The 21,856-nt window shown below is 35.6% G+C and overlaps 2 protein-coding genes across 4 annotated transcripts in view; both read left to right on the forward strand.

Annotated features, from left to right (window-relative positions):
• sgk3 (serum/glucocorticoid regulated kinase family member 3) overlaps nucleotides 1–6,449 on the forward strand; it is a 31,525-nt gene extending 25,076 nt beyond the window's left edge. For all 3 annotated transcript variants that reach the window (XM_041245875.1, XM_041245876.1, XM_041245874.1), the window contains 5 exons: nucleotides 556–642; nucleotides 3,763–3,858; nucleotides 4,850–5,005; nucleotides 5,330–5,419; nucleotides 5,623–6,449. In XM_041245875.1, the coding sequence (XP_041101809.1) occupies nucleotides 556–642; nucleotides 3,763–3,858; nucleotides 4,850–5,005; nucleotides 5,330–5,419; nucleotides 5,623–5,790 (597 nt within the window). In that variant the 3' untranslated portion in view covers nucleotides 5,791–6,449. The remainder of the gene's footprint in view (nucleotides 1–555; nucleotides 643–3,762; nucleotides 3,859–4,849; nucleotides 5,006–5,329; nucleotides 5,420–5,622) is intronic.
• A 1,231-nt stretch (nucleotides 6,450–7,680) lies between these two features.
• On the forward strand, nucleotides 7,681–17,501 carry mcmdc2 (minichromosome maintenance domain containing 2). The gene is made up of 14 exons (XM_041241113.1): nucleotides 7,681–7,820; nucleotides 8,299–8,410; nucleotides 8,503–8,562; nucleotides 10,280–10,475; nucleotides 11,470–11,592; nucleotides 12,000–12,101; nucleotides 12,448–12,576; nucleotides 12,684–12,921; nucleotides 13,326–13,531; nucleotides 14,501–14,667; nucleotides 15,505–15,684; nucleotides 15,990–16,132; nucleotides 17,043–17,152; nucleotides 17,335–17,501. The coding sequence occupies exons 1-14, from the start codon at nucleotides 7,717–7,719 to the stop codon at nucleotides 17,499–17,501; spliced, it is 2,037 nt and encodes a 678-aa protein (XP_041097047.1). The 5' UTR covers nucleotides 7,681–7,716.
• Nucleotides 17,502–21,856: the final 4,355 nt, after the last annotated feature.

The raw sequence follows: 21,856 nt of genomic DNA on the forward strand, positions 1-21,856 counted from the left end.
TTTATCATTTTTTGGCAGTCTTTTTTTTTCTAAGTTTATTTTTAATTTGTCTGTTTAACCATCTTATTGATTGCTTGTTAAACCTGGTATTATCACTTTAAATCTCAACTTCAACTGTCATATCCTCCAATTCACCTGCCCAGTCTATTTGTTTCAGTTCCTGTCTCATCCCTTCAAAGTTAGCCTGTCTGGAATTATACACTTTCTGTTAACTTTGCAAACCAGAACTGACATTCCCATTTGAAAAATTGAGTCGGTTGTCCCTGCTGAAAACACTGTCACGCTGTAGGAAATAGCTGATATGGCCAAAAGAGAACAAAGCCTGTTCTTCATGGATATGTTGACATTACAAAACTTTTCTTCAGTAAATAAGAAGTCATTAGGTTTTGTGTTGCATTCTTCAAACTGAAGTCTGTCAAAAAACATCAGACATGCAGCACAATTTCTACATAAACAACAAAGTTAAAACATCTGTATTACAAGAACTTGCATTGTTATTTCAGCCTTTGAATGATCATTGTGTTAAATAATTTTGTAATGCTTTTGTTTTTTTAGGGTCACATAGTTTTAACTGATTTTGGGCTGTGCAAAGAAGGAATTTCTCAGGACGACACCACAAATACTTTTTGTGGGACACCGGAAGTGAGTTTCTATGTTCCCATGGCAACAGACCCCTAAACTGGAAAAATATTAGTTACATTCATAAGTATGAATTTGACTAATTTGTTCCTATTAGACTCTGTTACTAATATATTATATACACACACACACACTGTAATATTGCATATCACAGTAGACCAGACTAAGGGCAGATAAGTCAGAAAAATGAATCCTGTTTTAAATGCCATTATACACAGCTGTAACAATTACTATATTCACACAATTATTGTTTTGAGATTCATCTTTTTTTAGGGAGCTCCTCTAAATTCCTTGTTTAGAAAGATCCAAGGTATTAATGCTTGTGACAGGGTGGCTGTCTGCCATGTGGGTGTGTGAATTTGCTGCTAAGTGACAGGCAAGAGATTGAGATGGAGGTTGCAGTTGATACGTCCCAATGGCAAACAAGGTTTATTTATGTATCTAAACATTCAACAATTCACATGACACTACCAGCAATGGTTGCGCACAGAGTGCATGCAACACAGTGTACGAAAACTTTGGAGGGATCTACAATCTCTGAACTAATCTCTGTTCAATAATAAATTAAATCCGGCTACTCGCCCGTCTATCGGAAGTTTCGACTTGCTTACTCACTCTTCTGTTTCCAACCCTGATTTTCGGTGAATTTCATCTTGTTTAGCCCAGTTGGTTTTGCAGCAGTCCTGAGGTGAATAAATTGAATGTTTTTATACCTGTTGCCCTGCTGGAACATACCTACCTGCTGATTTAGATTCCACACCTGGTAATCACACACAACAGGCAGGCTCTGCCAGAAGTGTCAGGTACTTCATTAATTAATTACAGTAAATCCGCACTTTTTACAATGTACATTTACACAAAAATCCCTCTTCATGCGCAGGGCTCCTGCCCTGCCACAGTGCTGTATGCACTTACATTAGTGTCAGGTAATTTACACAGTAGCAAAATGCATAGGTTTATGAAAAAATAAAATTTTTATTGTAAGCACAACTCGCTTTTGCTTTCCTGTAGCATTTTTCATTAGCACTGTACATGTGGGTGATGTTGCTGAAGAACTTGATCATTGCGGATAAACAGTTAGGGTGGATATGTGACAGGCAGATACACAACGGATTACTGTATGTATGTGGGCCTCCATCTGTGTTAAATTGTAGTGATTCACATGATTTCAGGATAAATTCAGCAGTTCCTGTTGTGGGCAGTTCCTGATCCTCTTCTGGGTAGTGCATTTCAAAGCAAAGACTCAACCATGAGCACCAAGGCGCTGTCAAAAGAACTCTGGGACAAAGTCGTTGAAAGGTACAGATTGGGATAGGTTAAAAATAAAAATAAAAATCAAGGCCTTGAATATCCATTGGAGCACGGTCAAGACGATTATTAAGAAGTGGAAGATGTTTGTCACCACCAAGACCCTGCCTAGATCAGGCCGTCCCTCCAAACTGGATGACCGAGCAAGAAGGAGACTGATCAGAGAGCCTACCAAGAGGCCAATGGCAACTTTGCAAGAGACTAGTCAAAGTGTGCCTGTGACAACAATATCCCAAGCACTCCACAAATCTAGCCTGTATGGTAGGGTGGCAAGAAGGAAGCCATTACTCAAGAAAGCCCACCTTGAATCCCATTTGAAGCATGCATAAAAAAAAAACACTCTGGAGATTATGTAGCCGTGACAAAAAAAGTTTTGTGGTCTGACTAAACTAAAATGGAACTTTTTGGCCTAAATACAAAGCATTATGTTTGGTGCAAACCCAACATAGCGAATCACCCAAAGAACCTGCTGCCCTCTGCAAGAAAGATGAAACTGGGACAGAAGTTCACCTTTCTGCATGACAACGACCCAAAGCACACAGCCAAAGCTACACTGGAGTGGTTAAGGAACAAAAAGGTAAATGTCCTTGAGTGGCCCAGTCAGAGCCCTGACCTAAATCCAGTTGAAAATTTGTGGCATGACTTGAAGATTGCTGTCCATCAATGCTCACCACGGAACTTTACAGAGCTTGAACAGTTTTGTAAATAAGAATGGTCAAATATTGCCACATCTAGGTGTGCAAAGTTGGTAGAGACCTATCCCAACAGACTCACAGCTGTAATTGCTGCCAAAGGTGCTACCACCAAGTATTAAATCGGGTGTGGAGACTTATCCAATTATGATCTTTCAGTTTTGTATTTTTTAATATGTAATTTTTTTTCTCAATACAAACTTTTTTCCCCCTAAACAATGTGGAGTATGGTGTGTAGATAAGTGGGGGAAAAAATCATTTAAATGCAAGAAACTGAGGCACTGACACAGCAAAATTTGAAAAAAGGTCAAGGGGGTGTAGACTTTCTACAGGCACTATATATATATATATATAATATATATATATATATATATATATATATATATATATATATATATATATATATATATATATATATATATATATATATATATATATATATATATATATATGATATATATAATAATATATATATATGTATAAACATATATATTTATATGCGTGTGTTTTGTCTAAACATTTTAATTAATACGACCCTTGTGGAACACCCCTTTCATTGTGTTATTCGAATCTGCAATCACACATTAAACACCTTGTATTTCAGAAACCATTTCTCACAGACGTCTTATGTAAATTGTTATGTAAACAACTCTGGTGAAATTTGTATCCTTGATCTATAATGGTTTTCTATTGCAGACATGTTTTCTTGATCTTCAAAACCAGTTCTGTCTTTGTAAGCATCCACATGAGGGGAAATTATTATTTTTGTAAAAATGTGGACGCAGCTACTTCAGCTTTTCTGTCTTGTGCAATTTTGGGTTCATGTGACTTTTTGGTTTTGGGTTGCTATTTCAATATAGTTTTTAAAGAGTTTTAAAGATATTGGCTTCACACTCAGTACACAACAGTATTTGTGACTCTCCTTTTAGGTCAAGTTTGATTGAGGGTTAATTTGTATATTTGATATAGTGACTTCATACTTATAGTTGCAGGGTTTATAAACCCATTGTGCCCCAGGGATGTTTTGTTTTTATTCACATAAAATGTCTATTTCTGTTAATTTATGCATGTGCACTGCTGAGATTGAAGAATACAATAAATGTTTCTTCCATTTTTCTTTCAGTACCTTGCACCAGAGGTCCTCAGAAAGCAGCCATATGACAATACAGTGGACTGGTGGTGTCTTGGCTCTGTCCTGTATGAGATGCTCTATGGACTGGTAAGAAACTATAGTCTTCCGATTATCTCTCTAGCCAACTGTTGGGTTCTATCTCAGTAGGGGGTGGGGGTTAGTTATAACTGTTTATTAGAGACCACTGTTTGTAAATGTTGTGCTCATGAAAAGACATGGCATGTGACAGGAACTGTAGCCAGACGTAGCACTGTTGGGACTTCCTTTCAGAGCTCCACCAATGCACCTCAGTCCTACCCTGCACCACCAAGTCTGGTCTCTTGAAGTGCTGATGAATTAGTGTATGAGTGTCACAAAGATGGCCGGAGTGGGGGACGTCAAACCAGAAACAGAAACCTGGAAATAAACAAAGAGAGAGGTGGAGTCTGGTGGAGCTGAGCGAATGGTCTCGCTCAGCATTTAATAGTGCACAGACAGACAGAAAATAAACGGTTGTACAAACATAAACACAGGACACAGCACTGGTAGCCAAAACAAAGACAGACAAAATGCACTATACAGACAACACACGGTGAGCTTCTATTTTTAAAGATTACTTATTCTTTTCTTATTACCTCCGTCTGCCTCCGTCTACAATCCCGTTCTCGACTCGCCGAACACACAACCCCGAGACTCGATTGCTAATCAATCATTCAATTGGAGTCGCGGTACAACTGCATATGAATTAATAAAGTGCAATTCCCAGTGCTCACATATTATTACTTTTTACTTGCACGTGAAGTGCTGTGCAATCCTCGTGCCTAAATACAAATATACATTTTAAACAGTCGTGTTACACAGACCCGTAAATATCACGTGTACCATTGACTATACGCCAACATTAACACAAAACATATAATACACACAGGGGCAGGCACTTTGCCACAATGAGTTATATGGACTGCTGCCTTGAGAGAAAAAAAAATACCTATGTACACACGATTATAGTCTGTGCATGTCTCTTAGACTTTTATTAAAAGGGAACATGAATGTGCAAGCTAAGATTTTTATTTATTTTTGTTTTTTGTTTTTCCTGTAGCCTCCATTTTATAGCCGAGATACTGCTGAGATGTATGAAAACATACTTCACAAGCCCCTGACCGTTAGGCCTGGAGCTACCGGTGCTGCCTGGTCTATTTTGGAGGGATTGCTGGAAAAAGACCGGACAAAGAGATTGGGATCAAATGATGATTTTGTAAGTGTGTGAGGAGTTCCCCCTGGTCTTCACTGTTGGGGAACCCCTGGGATACAGCATTAGTGTAGGAAATGTGAGCTTGTAAGTTCAAACCCTGAGTCTCTGGACACTTTTATAATGTACTGTATATATGTGTGAATGAATACATGTGTAAGATTCAAATGGTAAGTAAAAGTGAATGAGTGGGATATTGAGGTTGGTGTCATAGTTGAACAATTTAATCTTTTATTTATTTATTTATTTATTTAATATATGTTAAAGATGAACCCACTTGTTGTAGTGCAGATGTGTTGCACCGTTCCAATCATTGTTTCTGTTTTTCAGCTTGAGATCAAAAGGCACCCCTTTTTTCATGCTATCAGCTGGGAGGACCTTGTACAGAAGAAGTTTCCACCTCCATTTAATCCTCGCGTAGTATGTCATCATCATCTCTCGCATTTGCATTTCTTTGTTTAATTACTTCATAAAAATATGACAAAGTATGTTTTATGATAGTTATAAGCACACATTCACCTACAAGTGTGTCTATTTGTATGTGTAGGGCACAGATAAACACATGCTTGTTCTCTCGTTTTAAGTTTTCTTTTTAACAAATTGTGTATTTTTTTATTTTGTAGGCTGGTCCCGAAGACATCCAGAACTTTGATACTGAATTTACAGAAGAAACAGTCCCACACTCTGTGTGCTGTTCTTCGGAGCAATCCATTAACGCTAGTGTACTCGAGGCAGATGATGCGTTTGTCGGATTTTCCTACGCACCCCCTTCTGAAGACTCATTCCTCTAGAATGACTTCTCTGCCTGGACTGATGCTGTGGAAATTACTTGTGTAAAGCTGGGCAACACAGACCTAAAACGAAAGCCTTCTGATTACTCGGGGAAATACTAAACATAGCCTTACTTATTCCAAAAAGCCTTTACCTGACAATGGATCATTCTTAATTCAGTTCACTGTGCATAGTGTCAAGCCTAGATGTCTCTGCACTGTTGTTTTCATGCAAATATTGCATTGATTTATTTATTTTTTTCTTCAAGATATACCGTGAAACATTTAGCGATTTGATTCATATTCATTTAATGTCTTGTAGTCATAATCTTATTTTTCAGTTTCAGTAAATAACATTTGATTAAAGTCACTTGTTGATTGATACATTTCTGCAGCCAACTTCTACTATGTATGTATTTGCAACCTTATGCTTTTCAAATGTTTCTAATATAATGTATTGATTAATTGCACACTGTATACGCTGTAATATCTGTTTGTTAAAATATCATGGCATTGGATACATTTTTTACCTTCAAGACATGGTGCAGGTAAAATGTTCTAAAGTTATTTCAAGACCTGTTTATCAAAAGATATTTGTTTACAAGTTGTAAAATATGAGTCCTTTTGGGGCTATATTATCACATAAAATATATATATATATTTGTGGAATACAAAATTAACCTTTCATTTGTATTTCTTTGTAACAACTTTGAACAGTCATGGAGAACCGATCGACATAACAGTGATTGTGTAGGAAGAATAATCTGTATCTCAGAACCCAGATATTCCGGGGAAGTACACTGAAACTCAAATGGCAAAAGCCAGTGATTTGATGTGTATGGTCATCAGGAGCCCAAAACCTCAGAAAATAAATAAATAAATAAAATAATTTAAATGCCTACCATCCTAAGAACTTTTATATAGCACATTTTCTATTCAAGGAAGCATCTCAGAGGCACAAACAAATTTGCAGCAGGTATTTCCATTGTGTTTGTTTGTGGTGTGGTATAACACCTTGCACAGGAACAATGCTTTCCACAGAGCAGTTTATTTTAAACACATCCCACAGGTGAAGGTGTAGACAACCAAAGGATTCTCACTGCCACCCAGGAGTGAGTCTTCCTGGTTTCCAGGTATTATTACATCCAAAGTACCAGTCTGACTAACAAGTTCAGTAGAGATCAAAGGGGGGGGGGGGGGGGGGGGGGGGTTGAGTCCTGCCTGTGAGTGAAACTATTATCTAATAATGTCATATTTTTTATTTTATAACGCCTTGTAAAATGTGGAGAATGTTCTAGAATACATAACAGATTTGAAAGTCCTGGAACCAAAGCATCAGCTGTCAAGAATTTACATTATTTATAATTGTTATTACTGTTTATTAGTATGAACCCCAACTGCTTCTTTTTCTATAGACCTGTTGTTTTTGTAATGCTTAAACAAAATATATATTTAAATCATATTGGGCAACAGCAAAATTGTTTACTATTCTTGGTCTAATTAAAACGCCGAGATTATTTGCCTTTCAACTGCAGTAGTTTGCTTTAACCGCAGGGGTACAGTATGTTTGGAAAAGGTTGCCACGCCTTGATGTTAACTTATGATTTGTCGACTGCATATTAAAGGTGTTCACCGCACAAGATTACACTTGTAAAAAACGTATCGCGGCTAATTTCAATGTTCCCGCCGTATTTGAAAATCTGCACGAGAAAGGCGGCAGACGAAATGAGAAGCCGGACGATTATGCTTCAATTAATTTATAAAATCTAAGGCCGATTCTTTATATCATTCAATGTAGTAATATGGTTTCTAAAGGGTGGCAGTGTCACTTAATTAATGATATATATATATATCCTACATTATATATATATATGTATATATATATGTACATATATATATAATTATTTTAATTTGAATATACGCGGTTTCCCTGTCCATCACAATATCATGGCTGCTTTTATTTTGGAAATGAAAGAGGCTGTTCTTACCTATATGGACCGAAGCGGCGGTCTTCAGAAATTTGTTGAAGAGTGTAAAGAATATAATGGTATGTAATTGGCTATAATAGTAACGTAATTTCATGTCAGTGTGATGTATGTGTTAATAAAGTATAGGTTAAGTCGGCTTAATAAAAATATCAGTGACTAAGAATATTTCGCGTGCGCTATTTATTATTAGTGCCACCAATTCCTAGATGAGTTGGATTTAAGTAGTAACAACGTTATTAACTTAGGGTGTTAGGGCTACCACTGCCAGTCAATCCAAATTCCCTGCGGTAAGAAACTTTTTTTTTTTTTTTTTTTTTTAATTTTTACCCGTTTTGTTAGCGACATCGCTGGTAGATTAAAACAACTGTCACAGACATGTTCGATTTCATTCTGAATTGGGATTAATATAAATATATATATATATATATATATATATATATATATATATATATATATATATATATATATATATATTTTTTTTTTTTTTTTTTTTTTTTTTTTTTTTTTACAGATTCCATCATCAATGTTTGGGGATTTTTAGATTTTATCGTTTTAGTATAGTTGTAAATCCTTCAGATATAACAGAAATAGATGCCAGGCTTGGGGATTGTGTTTTGCACGATCCACAGAAAGCTACGTGTCTTTTTCAGTCGGTGAGTTTTTAATTGTTTTTAAAATCCAATGCCTATGAACATTTTAACTATCGTATATCAGGCTTTAAATACTTATTCACTTGTTTTTGTAGGTATGTTTTATATCTATCAAGACCCTGTCATTAATTGAAAAAATCCATACTCAAGCTCAGGTGTGTATAATATTATTTCAGTGTGCTTATTGTAATAGGTTGTAACTGTTCAGTTTTATTTCAGGTGAAGCTATTGCATTAATAAAGTAGTGTAAGTTACAGACTCGCATAATTGTAGTTTGTTACATGAAAGAGGGAGGTGTAGTGTTTTAGAAAATACATTAATCAAGGTTTACAAGGGGTGTGGGTGTGTGTGTGTGTGTGTGTGTATATATATATATATATATCTAATATATATATATATATAAGATATATATTATTTAATTACTGTGAAAAATGGGATTCGTGGCAGAGTAGCAAGGTGGAAGCCACTGCTCACTAAGAAGAACATGAATGCTCATCTCAGGTTTGCCAGAAAGCACCTGGACGATCCTCAAGAGTTCTTGAACAATGTCTATGGACAGATGAGTCAAAAGTGGAACTTTTTGGCCAACATGGGCCCCGTTATGTCTGGCAAAAACCAAACACGGCATTCCACAGTAAGAACCTCATACCAACGGTCAAGCATGGTGGTGGTAGTGCCATGATTTGGGGATGCTTTGCTGCATCAGGACCCGAATGACTTGTCACCAGGAACCATGAATTCTGCACTGTATCGGAATTCTACAGGAGAATGTCAGGCCATCCGTCCGTGAGCTGAAGCTGAAGCGCAGCTGGGTCATGCAGCAAGATAATGATCCGAAAAACACAAGCAAGTCTGCATCAGAATGGTTGAAGAACAAGAAATTTAAAGTTTTGGAATGGCCTAGTCAAAGTCCAGACCTAAACCCCATTGAGATGTTGTGGCAGGACCTGAAACTAGCAGTTTATGCTCGAAAACCCACAAATGTCACTGAGTTGAAGCAGTTCTGCATGAAGGAGTGGGCCAAAATTCGTTCACGGTGCTGTGAGAGACTTATCGATAACTACAGGAAGTGTTTGGTTGCAGTTATTGCTGCTAAAGGTGATGTAACCAGTAATCGAGTCCAAGGGGGCGATTACTTTTTCAGACGGGGGCATTGGGTGTTGCATAACTTTCTTTAATAAATAAATGAAAAGTATAAAAAATTTGTGTTATTTGTTCACTCAGGGTCCCTTTTATCTAATATAAGATTTTGGTTGAAGACCTGATAACATTAATTGTCAAAAATATGCAAAAATGCAGAAAATCAGACAGAGCAAATACTTTTTCATGGTACTCTGTGTGTATGTGTGTGTATATGTCAACACAAACATTCTCAACAAGCCCCTTACCATTTTACAAAAAAACAGTACAGCAAAATAATTAGGTACTTGTGAGAATGATGTTGTGATAATAAGAGTTGGAATGTCATTTAAAAGTTAAACAATTGGTAACACATTAAGTTAATGTTTTACAAATTTTAATTCTTAAATGACTAAAGTACTACATGCTTCATTATTTCATCATACATGGACAAATAACGTTTTGCTCTGAAGAACTGTAGACTTGTGCAGTACATTACTTGAGGGATAACTACTACTGGGCACATTGAGTGTATGAGCAGATAATTACCAGTAGATAAATCAGAAGGGATTGAAGGATTTTACACTAGAGTGGTAGCCTGTTGTACAAGTACACTGTCTGCTGCCACCTAAGGCAAATAAACTCAATTGCCATCATAATGTGAGTGTACAATTGTTTTGTTGTGCCAGAATACATCCAATGTCTTTAACATGGAATGTTTTTCTTTTCTGGTACTGCCTTTTCTGTTTCAAGGTTAATGTTGTGCTAAAGCTGACACACTTGCCTCCACTGCCAGATTATTACCTTAACTTGTGTGACTTCCCCCATGGTTATGATCACAAGAGGCATTTTATGATGGAGGGGCTGGTGATGGCAATGACGCCAGTGACCAAGTACACACAGGGAGCCCGGTTTCTTTGTACTGAGGATACATGCCCCTATTCATCAGGTAACACAAAGCAAAACCAGACCGACAGTGTCACAGTATAAATACATATCTAGTTGAACTTCAAGTGACAAGGCTTCCATTCACAGCATAGCCTGCCTACTGAATGACTCTGTTGAAGTCAAGAGTGGAAGCAGCACAGCAGCTATTTTTACTACAATCCAGCACTTGTCACATAACTAAGCTGTGTATCTGCTGTTTTTACGCATTAAAAAATCAGAAATATGCACTAAGTTTAAATTGAATGCGTAAAAATACACATAGCAATTTTGCTGCACAGCTTGTCTAACTCCCCTTCCGCCTCCCCTAAAACTTCCACTAACAACTAACTACAACTCAATGTACATCTCAATGATTACAATGTCTATAGTTACTAGGGAACTGTACATAACAAAAAACAACCCAACAAACATCCAGTCTCTGGCTAGCCCTGTTGTCTCTGCAGTCACAATAAGAATAAAAAAAAAAAAAAAATCGAAGCTGCACAGGTTGAAGCGTAAACACCCCAGTCCAGCAACAAATCCAACTGGAACCAAATCTTCAGAGGCAACCACTGAAAGAAGGTGCCTATCATATTAAACTGTTTTATAACTTATTAATGCAGTTCCTTATTTTATTTATCTGTATGGTGTTCTATTGAAATTAACATGTTCATTAATGCATAATGTTAAAATATAAGTAACGTAATTAATTTACAGTCAGTGTGATACCTTGAAAAAAATGCACTGAGCCAATAAAGAATCTTGTAGAACACACACATGGTTGTAAAGTAGTTCAAAGTAACATTGCAATGTAAGGCTCTTTTTTAATGTCTACCCCATTACCATTAAATATTGTACAGTACTTATCGAGATTACTCACATATCAAGATTGTTGCACGTTGCCCCCCACCCCCCGAAAATACGTTTTGCTCTCTCACCATATCTGGAGCACTGCTGTCGGTATTGTTCAGTAATTTAATGTAATGTTATTATACTTACTCTTTTTTTAAAATTAGGATTTCAGTATATACGAGTGCATGTACCAGGTGCAACAGAATCAGCGACGGTGAGGAATGATTTTACATGTACTTTATGTGGTTCTTCACTCAAGGAAGATGTGAAGTTCAGAGTGCTGGGTGGTAAGAACTTTTCAGATTTTGTGTAGAAGTATGCAAAAACACAGTAATCTAAATATTGGTACAGCAGTAAAAATATATCTTTAGTCACCAGTGTATCTTCTTAGCATTTTCCCATTTGAGCTTGGTCCTCTTTCTCCACTCTTCTCTGTTTTGGGCCAGCTTGATGTTAACTCCAAACACCCTCATGTCTTTTTAGTTGCCAATGTATAGGTTTATAAAAACAACAAAGTTTACTGCACTATTGTGGCATTGTAACTATAGCATCCAAAATCACAGATCAAGGCTCGCCCTGGATCTGCACAGACTGCTTACATGTTACCCAGCACACATCTGTTCTATAGAACACTGTTATTTGTTTCTGTAAAATGGATTAAGTTTAAATCCTTTTTTCATTTTGTTTTTAAAAGACAAACAGCTAGTGGATGTGATCCACACAAGAGCTATGGATGCACTGAGGGCCCACCTAACCAGTTCTTTTAGGTATCAGTCCACGACAGTGTTTTTAAGAGGTAGGGTTGCCTTATACAGTACAGCAAATTTAAAAAATTGGTTGTTTATGAGACTTCTACAGACAGTTGACCCTCCCCCCAAACCCTCAATACTTTATATTGCTATTTTTGCAGTTTGTTTATTAAGCACACAACAAAGGCAATTTTCTCATTAAACGATATGTTACCAATGATATGTTACCAATGTTAAAATATAGTGGTCCAGAAACTGCTATTTATACCAGGCAAAAATAAATTAAAGGTCTGCATTAATATTTCATGAGCTTCAATAGAGAGCAAACTATTAGAAACATTTTAGATATCAATTAATGTAGGCTTTTTTTTAATGTGTGCATTTGTTTTTCAGATGAACTGTGCCACCAAATGAAAATGGGTGGAATGTACAGAATTATAGGAATCCCAGCTTTTGTACACCAATGGCCAAAGGTTGCATTAAGTGTTGAAGCCAACAGTATTCAGCCTTGGATTCCAAAATGTAAGCAGCACTATTTGTTATATTACATGTATTAAATATACTTTTCAAATTACTATCACTGTTCCTTTTGAAGTGTTATCATTTTTGTGTTTTATATCACAATTTAGGTCCAGCATTCATCAGCGATAATTTCCAGAGTCTACTTTCTGTCACTGCCTGCTCTCCTTGGAGATTCTCTGCCATCCTAGCAAATATTTTTGGATCCCATGTAGTTCCTCCAGGCATGTACAACACGCTTAAGCTTTGCCTGTTACTGAGTCTGGTACAGACCTGTGGTGATGAGGGAGAGCCAGGCAACTTCCTTGATCTGTTGACTTTGACCAATGACACACTGATTGTGGATAGGTATAACTAATATATCTGTATTTTGCTGGTTTATCATTTGTATCATAAACCTCACAGACAACACATTTATAAGTTAATTATCCTATCTATAGAATCCAGGAGCTCTTGCTTATTTTCCAGCACTCTACTGCAATCCAGTGCAATAAACAATCAGTGCTGAGTATCTGTGCTCACAATAGCAAAATAAAAAGGTTGACAGCAGTACTGTACATGACCTGTTGGGAGCTAGGACAGATATTAGGGCAGCGCACTTGACACATGGCTTAAGCCTTGCTTTACTAAAAGTTGTGTTACTTCTATGACAACTATGGCAGACACTACTATGTCGATGCTACAGTTCAGCAAGTTCAAACCAAACAATTTTGATCCAAAACATTCTGTTTTGTCTTTCAAATTATTTCTAGGCTTTTGATGTACAGCCTTGGTATTGTGGCTCGTGGGACAAGACATCTGGCATCTGGTGATATTTTTGCCACAGTCTCTAAAGATGAGCATGGAACAGGAACTGCAAATGTCCAAGCTGGTTCTGCGCTGCTTGCTACAGGAGGGATCTGTTTTGTAGGAGATCTTTCTTCTTACAAAAAAGATAAGCTTGATCTACTTTACTCTGGTATTTACATGCTGGTTCTTATCAGTTTTTTTTTTATTTTTGTCTGTATCGAACTACACCAGGGATGGGCAACTGGCAGCTGGGGCCCACATTCGACCTCCCAGACCAAGCCTACACAAGTCTAAAGCTTGTCGAAAGGGGAGGGTTGTGCGCTGTGCACTTGTTTGGGCTACGTGCATGCTGAATGTAAAGGGAATTCCATAAGTTGAATTAGAGACACAAGTTATGTGGGAGGCGCTGCATTGACAAACCAGTGTACAACTCTTCCGCCATTTTATCATACTGTAAGCAAAAGGTAGACAGAAAACAACAAGTATTCAGTTCACAATTAGAGTATGAATATATAACTCTTGACAGGCTTGACACCGTAATGATGATCTGCAGCAGGAGCACTTAGTTTTACACTGTTAATACGCCAAAGTTTTTTCGTAGATATGGTGGCCTTCAACTACCTCAAAGTTGCCCATTCCTGAACTGCAATTTGTTTTAAACTAAACTTTTTTTATACTACACTTTTTTCACAGAAAAAAAAAAACAAATACATATTTTATAAGTTTAAACAAGAAAAACATTACACAGTGAAGCAAGTGAGGTGGAGTATAAGATATACAGTATATATATTTTTTTATTTTTTTAATAAGACTGTCAGTCGAGCCCTACATACTGTACGTCAGTAAGTTTAAATGAACTGGCCCAAGTTCTGAGCATTGCTTGGTTCAAGTTATGTTTAATAAGCCAATCCACTATTTTTGACATATTCATGATAAAGATACACTATTGTAGTTCCCGAGTGAGTAAAAACCATGGTTTCTATTATTTTTTTTATTGGAAATCTTAACTTAAGTAGGTCTGCCAGCTTTCACAAGGTACAGTGCAGATGCTTTGGCGATGTTGTCTTTTTAAGGCAAGATACTGGAATACAGTATTGTAGTTATTACTAATCCTGGTTATATATATATATTTTTTCAGTTTTGGAAACAAGAACTGCCATCGTATTCATTCCAGGAAAGAAGTATGGGGAAGATGTTGACCAACAGCTGTCTTTTCCAATCAAGTGTAATTTCTGGGCGGTAACGGATAATTGTGCTCCTAGCAAGAGAGCGTTAAAATCAGATGGTGCTGTACTTGGATCAGTGGTATGTCATAGATATACTGTATAACAGTAGCAGTGACCCATTAAAATTGTAGATAAACATTATGTGTGGCCAAGACAGGATGCAATTCACTTTTTTTTCAAGGAAGTTATATATTGGTTACATCTATTGCATTGTTATTGGTCCACAGTAGGCCAGCTTTACTACTTTGGGCACCAGTGTTTTCATTTTTTCATATTTTTTTTTCTAAAAGGAAAATGGTTATTAGTTTTATTAAGTGAGGCATAAACAAATTTAATACATGTAGAATAAAGGTAGGCACTGGTCTAACTATTTTTTGCAATAGACTTTTGGGTACCCATGTCTAAAGCATTGTGCATCTAATATAGAAGACTGAAATAACACTATTTGCAAAACTTTTGTAACTATATTGATATCAATATATATATATATATATATATATTATATATATATATATATATATATATATATATATATATATATATATATAATTTTTTAATATTATATATTAAAAAATCATTTTTTTTAAATAGTGGAATGAAATCAGTTTCAAACTGGCTCAGGATTTAACCATGTACTGGGTTTGTTTTGTTAACAACATATAGAAATGGTCCTTTTTTAATGTTTTCTCTGTTCTGGGCTTTCTAAACATGCTTTGTGAAGACAACAGTGAAATATAAATTCCAAAGCTTTGTTTTATATGTATTTCATTCTGGATCACATTACATGTATACAAGTTAATTAAGCAATACAATTCAATTACTATCAAATTACTTGTGGCATTAATAAAAACGGTACCTAAATGTGTGTATTTTGGTATGTGATTCCACAGAATACCATTATTTCTCTCTGGTTTAGGACATTGGCTCTTTTCCTTCTAAAATGAGCAATGCCTTTGGTCTGTTGATCCACTGTCGTGAAGCAGCCTGTGACTATCCAGCCCTAGCGTTAACCCACCACACCCTGCGAGAGGCCCTGAATCCAGGAAAGCCTCTGTACCCAGCATCAACGCAGTTCACAACACAGGATTATGAAGCAGTAACTCTTTCATATTATACCACAGTAGAAGATACAAGGATATATGTTTTTTTTATTTTTTTTGTTTAAACATTAGCTGTTGTTGTTTTTAGCAACACATCAGTATATAGTATCGTACTTCAATTGATTGGTTTATATCCAACTGCTCACATCCCATTTGAGATGCCGATTTCATATTTTCAATGTTAGAAAACTCCACAAGCAAAATGTAGCTTTCATATTGACCTGTGACCCAATATGGCTCACTAATATGGTGATGTTATGGTTTTCACTTTAATGATTGTCCAGTGCTCTTTACTGCTTAGCTCATTGCCCTTGCCAGGAGTTTGCAAACAGAGCTGAGTCCGGAAGCTGAAAGTCTAATCCACGGGTATTACATGGCAAGCCGGAGAGTCCGTACTGACCCAGTGCATGGATCAAAGCTATCTGCAGCTTCAGTAAAGCTTTTGTAAGCAGTATACTACAAAATATGCTTGGATCCCTTCAAAGGTTTATCATAGTGAATTTGCATATCGTATGGTCATGGTGGTGGTGGAATTACTCATAGAGTAATGCTCAAACTTGAATTTTGGGTAAATCTCTAGTTGACTAATGTTTTAGCTATTGTCTTCATCAGTGATTTCTCTCAATACTTTTCCTCCAGTTTGCTATTATTTTACAATGCTCTACCACCGTAAACTGTTACAAGGGTTGAAGGTATTGATTTAAGTAATATTATATTTTTAAACACTTTATGGCTTAATAAATGGGTAATACAAATAATATTATGCCAGTGCTGCAGATATCTAAATGCTATGAAAGAAGCAACTGTCCAACAGCTTTTTCTGGCAACTGTTGAAGCTGCTAGTTCAATGTGACATGTTCATCCAGTTGTTGAAATTAAAATAGTTTTCATGTTATTTCTTGATCTCTTTTGGGGGGGATTGTCTTCTACAACTAGTTACTAGTTTACAAAAATGGTTGACTTGAAAGTTTCTTTGTATTTCATGAACTTAATTTAAACATTTAACCACTTGGTGGAAGTGCTGTGCGCACACACACACACACACACACACACACACACACACACACACACACACACACACACACACACACACACACACACATATATATATATATATATATATATATATATATATATATATATATAAAATAAAATAGATTATGAGTTTTTGTTGTTTGTTTATTCTGTTTTAATTTAACTAATTCTGTTTAATATACAGTACTATAACCTCCATGAGTGGAGCAAAGTCATTCTCTATGTGGTGTGAATATGAAACTACTGGGCCTTTTTAAAACATAAAATAGATTAATATAAAAACAAGTAAATAATGTATTTTATTATATATTTTTTAAAGGATGTCGTTGGCAGAAGCCCACGCTAAGCTTAACCTCAGGAGTAGAGTGCTTGAGGAAGATGCTGTTATTGCTGTCCTGCTGTGTGAAAATTCAATCACCTTGAAGCATGGTGGGTTTTACAATCATTTCTTTCTAATTTGAAGTCTGCTTTACATGATTAAATGTTACAGAAGAGTATTGTTTAATCAGTCTGACATCTGTAAATATGTCATCCTTGTTTATAATATGTATCATGATGTTACATAATTGAAGCAAACTTTATTAAGTTATACCTCTCTCTGAACATCTTAGGAGGCTCTGCGCTTGTTTTATCCCCTAATGCTGTATTTCCCTGTGATCTTCATGACCATGAGTCCCTGCACAGAAGAGATGTTAACCTGATGCAACTCCATCAACAGATTTTACAGTTCATATTAACCTATGCACCTGAAGCTACAGCTTACATTACTGAAGAATAAGATGCAAGGCATTGCACTTATTTTTTTCAGTCAATAACTACACTATGCTCTCAGCTTCATTGTAGAAAATGTTATCCAAGTTATATGTTTGGCATTTTGTGAAAACTTGAGGGCTTATATTACATTCATTTGTATAATTACTTTATCTAATTTTAATAATCTGAATATTACTCACATATATAAAGTAAAACATCTTTCATTTTATGGCCTAGTCCTGTTCATGAATTGCCACAAGATGGCAGTGTACATTATTGAATATCAATATTTCTGCATGCTAAACTTAAGCAACTGGAATTATACTTTTATGTTATTAACAACAGTTAGAATTTATTATAAAAACAAACAATTAACATTTTACATTGTGTCCATTATGCTTGCAGTATCTTTGCATTTTCGTCTTATGTGGGGATTTATTTCCTACCTCTGAGCCTCGATTCAAATGGCTGTTGTAAGTAAAGTGTTATTTTTTCCCATTATTACATATCCATTTCTCTTCACTGTCAATTTTCATTAATCTTTAATTTAGCATTAGACAAAGCAACACAACAATACATTTACATTTCTGGGTAAACAAACAAGAATGAGGAGTATTTGTCCTTTTTATAAACTAGATTTTCCACTACAAACTGACTTGATGTGATAGAGGACTGATAGAAGTTGGTTCGGTTTTAAAAACTGCTCATTACTTAATTTCTTTGACAAGCAAATCTCAAAAGTGATTACTCACTGCTGTTCTGGAAAACTTTGCTTCAGACTTTCAACCCATCTTTCCCAAAGGAGTCTGTAATCATTGAGAAATGGTCATGCATCCCACCATAAACACCTTGCAGATCTGTGCTTTCCTGGCTGCCCTATAAAAACCCTAAACAATATTGAAAGTTATGGCAGCTGTTGCTCTTTTTTTTGTCTAAGGCCCGAATGAAAACTATAAAATATAAGACCAGAAGAGTAAGATTTTTAAAACAAAGTAAAAAAAAAAAAAAAGGATTTTCATATTGGAGCTTAATGCTGTTTTATCAAATGCGTACCTTTTTTTGATTTTGTGTTCTTTTGAAAGTCATTATTTGACTATCTTTATTGCTGTATAAGGAAGCCAGAGCTTCTCAACTTCAGCTGTGTGAATGTACTGGGTTTGGCTTCAAAACAATCTAATGTGAAAACAGAAAGACGTCTCTTAAAATACATTAAAGCACAGAATGCTCTCCAGCTTGCTGTCAATCTTGGTTTTATTTGTGTTACATAAACCACACATTTAGTGGCTTTCATATATTTTTCTGACTCACTGAATGAATGACCTCACTGTTAAAGAAAGCTGTTCTCTAAAAGAAACATCTGGAAGCCTGAATTTTGGGTGCATCTGAGATAATGCAGGTATCAGGGTGAAGTCTGGCATTACAAGAAAATCTACTCATAAGCTCTAGTATCTGCATGATTTTTTTTAGTGACTGACTTTTTGTATATTTGAAATGGCAAAACTGCAGAAAGCAGTGTGTAAATTTGGCTCAAAAAATGTTTTTCTCAGCTGCAGCTGTTAAACTGTGTATAGGGAAAAGGGTTTCTGCACAGTATGTATTCAGTATAGTTTTTAGATTGAGGGAGAAAATGTATCAACAAGTTTTGCATTAGATTATGAAAAAATCTATAACATTACCAATTGGAAATTCTGATAAATTCATACATTTAGAATCCAGGATGTTACACTTAAAATGGGGTTAAAAGCATGTTAAGTGAGTTAATTGTCTTGTTATGGGATTCAGGAGGCTAACAGCAGAAAAATAGCTTAGTCAACTTCATTCAACCTACAGGCAATAGTTTTAGGGTTTGTTACTTCAAAATATTTCCAAAAAAAATTGGAAAAAGCATTTAAAAAAATACATTAAAATGACTCAACTTTACTGTATTTCTAAGTAATTTAAACAGAATTATTTTTGGCAGCAGTTATGGTGTCAATTAAAACATCAGGTTTTGCCACCTATCTTGTAGGTTACCAGGGTCTGCTCTTCTACAGCGATTACCTGTTAAAGTGAATTCATATCTGCTCTATAATGTCCACCTCTCTATACATATTCCAATTTGTTTTATGTATTAATAAAAATAAATGGGTTACACTTCTGTTTTTGTCTCAGCCTTGAATTTAAATTGAAACAAGAGCAGTTTAGTTCATGCATCCTCTCAGATTGAAGGGTTTTACAATACTCCATGCCCCAAAGAGATTTTTTATGTAAAAAATCACCATTTACTTTGTATGTTTTGTTGTCTGGAACATTTTTGTTTAAACCACATTGGTGGTAATTAATGGCATAGAGGAGATGAAGTGAATCCTTAACAGGGAGGTCTACACTGAATAAGACTACCAATTTCCCTTTGTTTTTTTTTTTTTTTTTTTTTTAATCTATAAAAGGAGGGGGCTGGCTTTTTTGTTGTTGTATGAATTAAAGAAATAAAACTGGCCAAAAGGAGCTAATAAAATATGATATACCGAGCACCTGAAACCTCTTCTTGGGACCTTTAAGCACTTAATCTAAAATCTACTTCAATACATACACCTTGCTGTTGCTTCTAAGCAACTAAACTATTTTGGTAACCAGGTTGGAAACCACCCAAATGTTAGATCCAGATGTCTACAACATCAGTAGCCCTCCAGGTAAGGTTATGGGTCATTAAGTAATTTACTGTCAAATTTAGACACCGAGTAAAATGCAACATTACTTTTAAAGTCATGAGTACTTTCAATAAATACTGTACATACTTTGATGCTAACATATGCAGTTTGTATTAACTACAGCCTTACTTTGAACTACTGTACAAAAACTTGGACTTCCAATAAAAAAAAAAAAAACACTGGTTTATTGTCCACGTACAATATGGCTGTGAAGCAAGTACACATTTAATAACAATGCTTCAGATGGAATATACTTGGGGGATATGCTTTCTGTTTTAACTGATAACACTCTTTAGTGCGATAGATAAGCCGTCGGTAATGGGGAGTAAAATAAATTGTTAACCTTTGCATATGATTGGTGAAACGTACATGCAATTTTATTATAGAAACTCATTGATGTACTTGTGTTTCTTTTTAATACCCAAAAACTCAAGCCATAAATATACTAAACTATCAGTACTGCACTAATTCAAATAATGAAACAATAATATTCCCTATTTACTGCTATAGCAATACAAAAGCATCCCATCTCTCCAAAACACCACTTACTTAGATTTACTTACTTAGAATTGGTCATGACTTCAAAACTGGTGCAACATTGTCTCATCCACGGAGGTCTCTTAACATTCTGCACAAGGGTGAAGCTGAAAAGGATAGGGTGCCAATTGGGACATAGACAACAAGGGATATCACTGGCCATCAACAGATATTACACCACCTATAAAATAAAAAGACAGCCCTAGACAAAAAACATGGACAGAACTAAAATGTATTGCATCTGTTACTGGTTACATCAGTCTGACTTTGTATTCACATGGTGCAAATCTAATATCCTTAAATTAACAAGTACATAGTTAATAAATATTATTCCCAGCATAGACTATTTCATATATTTTTAGATCAGTAGATCTTTGTGAAACCCAACATGACAAGCACAAATTGTAAGATGGAAATTACAATTTTGGTAAATCAAAATAGTAAAATTAAGACTCAATTTGATATTAATATATTGCTATTCATATCATAATTGACTAAGATGCAGTATCCATGTTGTTAATGTCTACTAAGTTTAAAGAAATTAAGCAGCTACTAAAATTTATTTTCCGCAAACCAATTAATGCTACTTGCCCGTGAAAGGCATCTTTAAATAATGATTGAAGGCTAAACCTGCTGGAAGCTCAGAAATCCACGCTGTCAGCACCATACCGTGTAGTCAGGTGGGTAAATGGCAAAGTATTCCTTCAAGCTCCAGTATAAAACACGAGGCCAAAATGCAATCTAAGATAAAGCCCATTCATACAATTTTTAATATTAAAGGCGATGCCAGCATCTTCATGGACTCAATACTGTTGAGAAAAAGGAGAAGTGTAAGGTTTGGCATTGATGTGTATTCAATAGTCCAGAAATATTTGCTATCTCTAGTAATTCAGCATTGGCGGTAGTTTCACAAAACAAACTATTCAGACTACTTTGCAGTAGGTCTACTGCTATAGTAAATAACCTTGTCCCTCTCTAAACTACATAACTTTCTTTTAAAGAAAACTCAAGTGATGCTTAAATAGCTGCAAGATTACATACATGTGCATATTCAGGCTGGAATCTCAGATATTCACATTGTCAGCACCATAACATGTATAGTCAGATGGGTAAACGGCAAAGTGTTACATCACAGTTCCAGCACCAATATTCTGAC

This window comes from Polyodon spathula, chromosome 3, assembly GCF_017654505.1.
Source record: "Polyodon spathula isolate WHYD16114869_AA chromosome 3, ASM1765450v1, whole genome shotgun sequence".
Lineage (NCBI taxonomy): Eukaryota > Metazoa > Chordata > Actinopteri > Acipenseriformes > Polyodontidae > Polyodon > Polyodon spathula.

Excerpts from the sequence above, each read along its gene's own strand:
- mcmdc2 (XM_041241113.1), top strand. The coding sequence starts at position 7,717 with ATGGCTGCTTTTATTTTGGAAATGAAAGAGGCTGTTCTTACCTATATG. Across the intron at positions 8,563-10,279 it reads AAATCCATACTCAAGCTCAG|GTTAATGTTGTGCTAAAGCT; the intron begins GTGTGTATAATA and ends TTCTGTTTCAAG. Across the intron at positions 15,685-15,989 it reads CAACACAGGATTATGAAGCA|CTCATTGCCCTTGCCAGGAG; the intron begins GTAACTCTTTCA and ends TTTACTGCTTAG.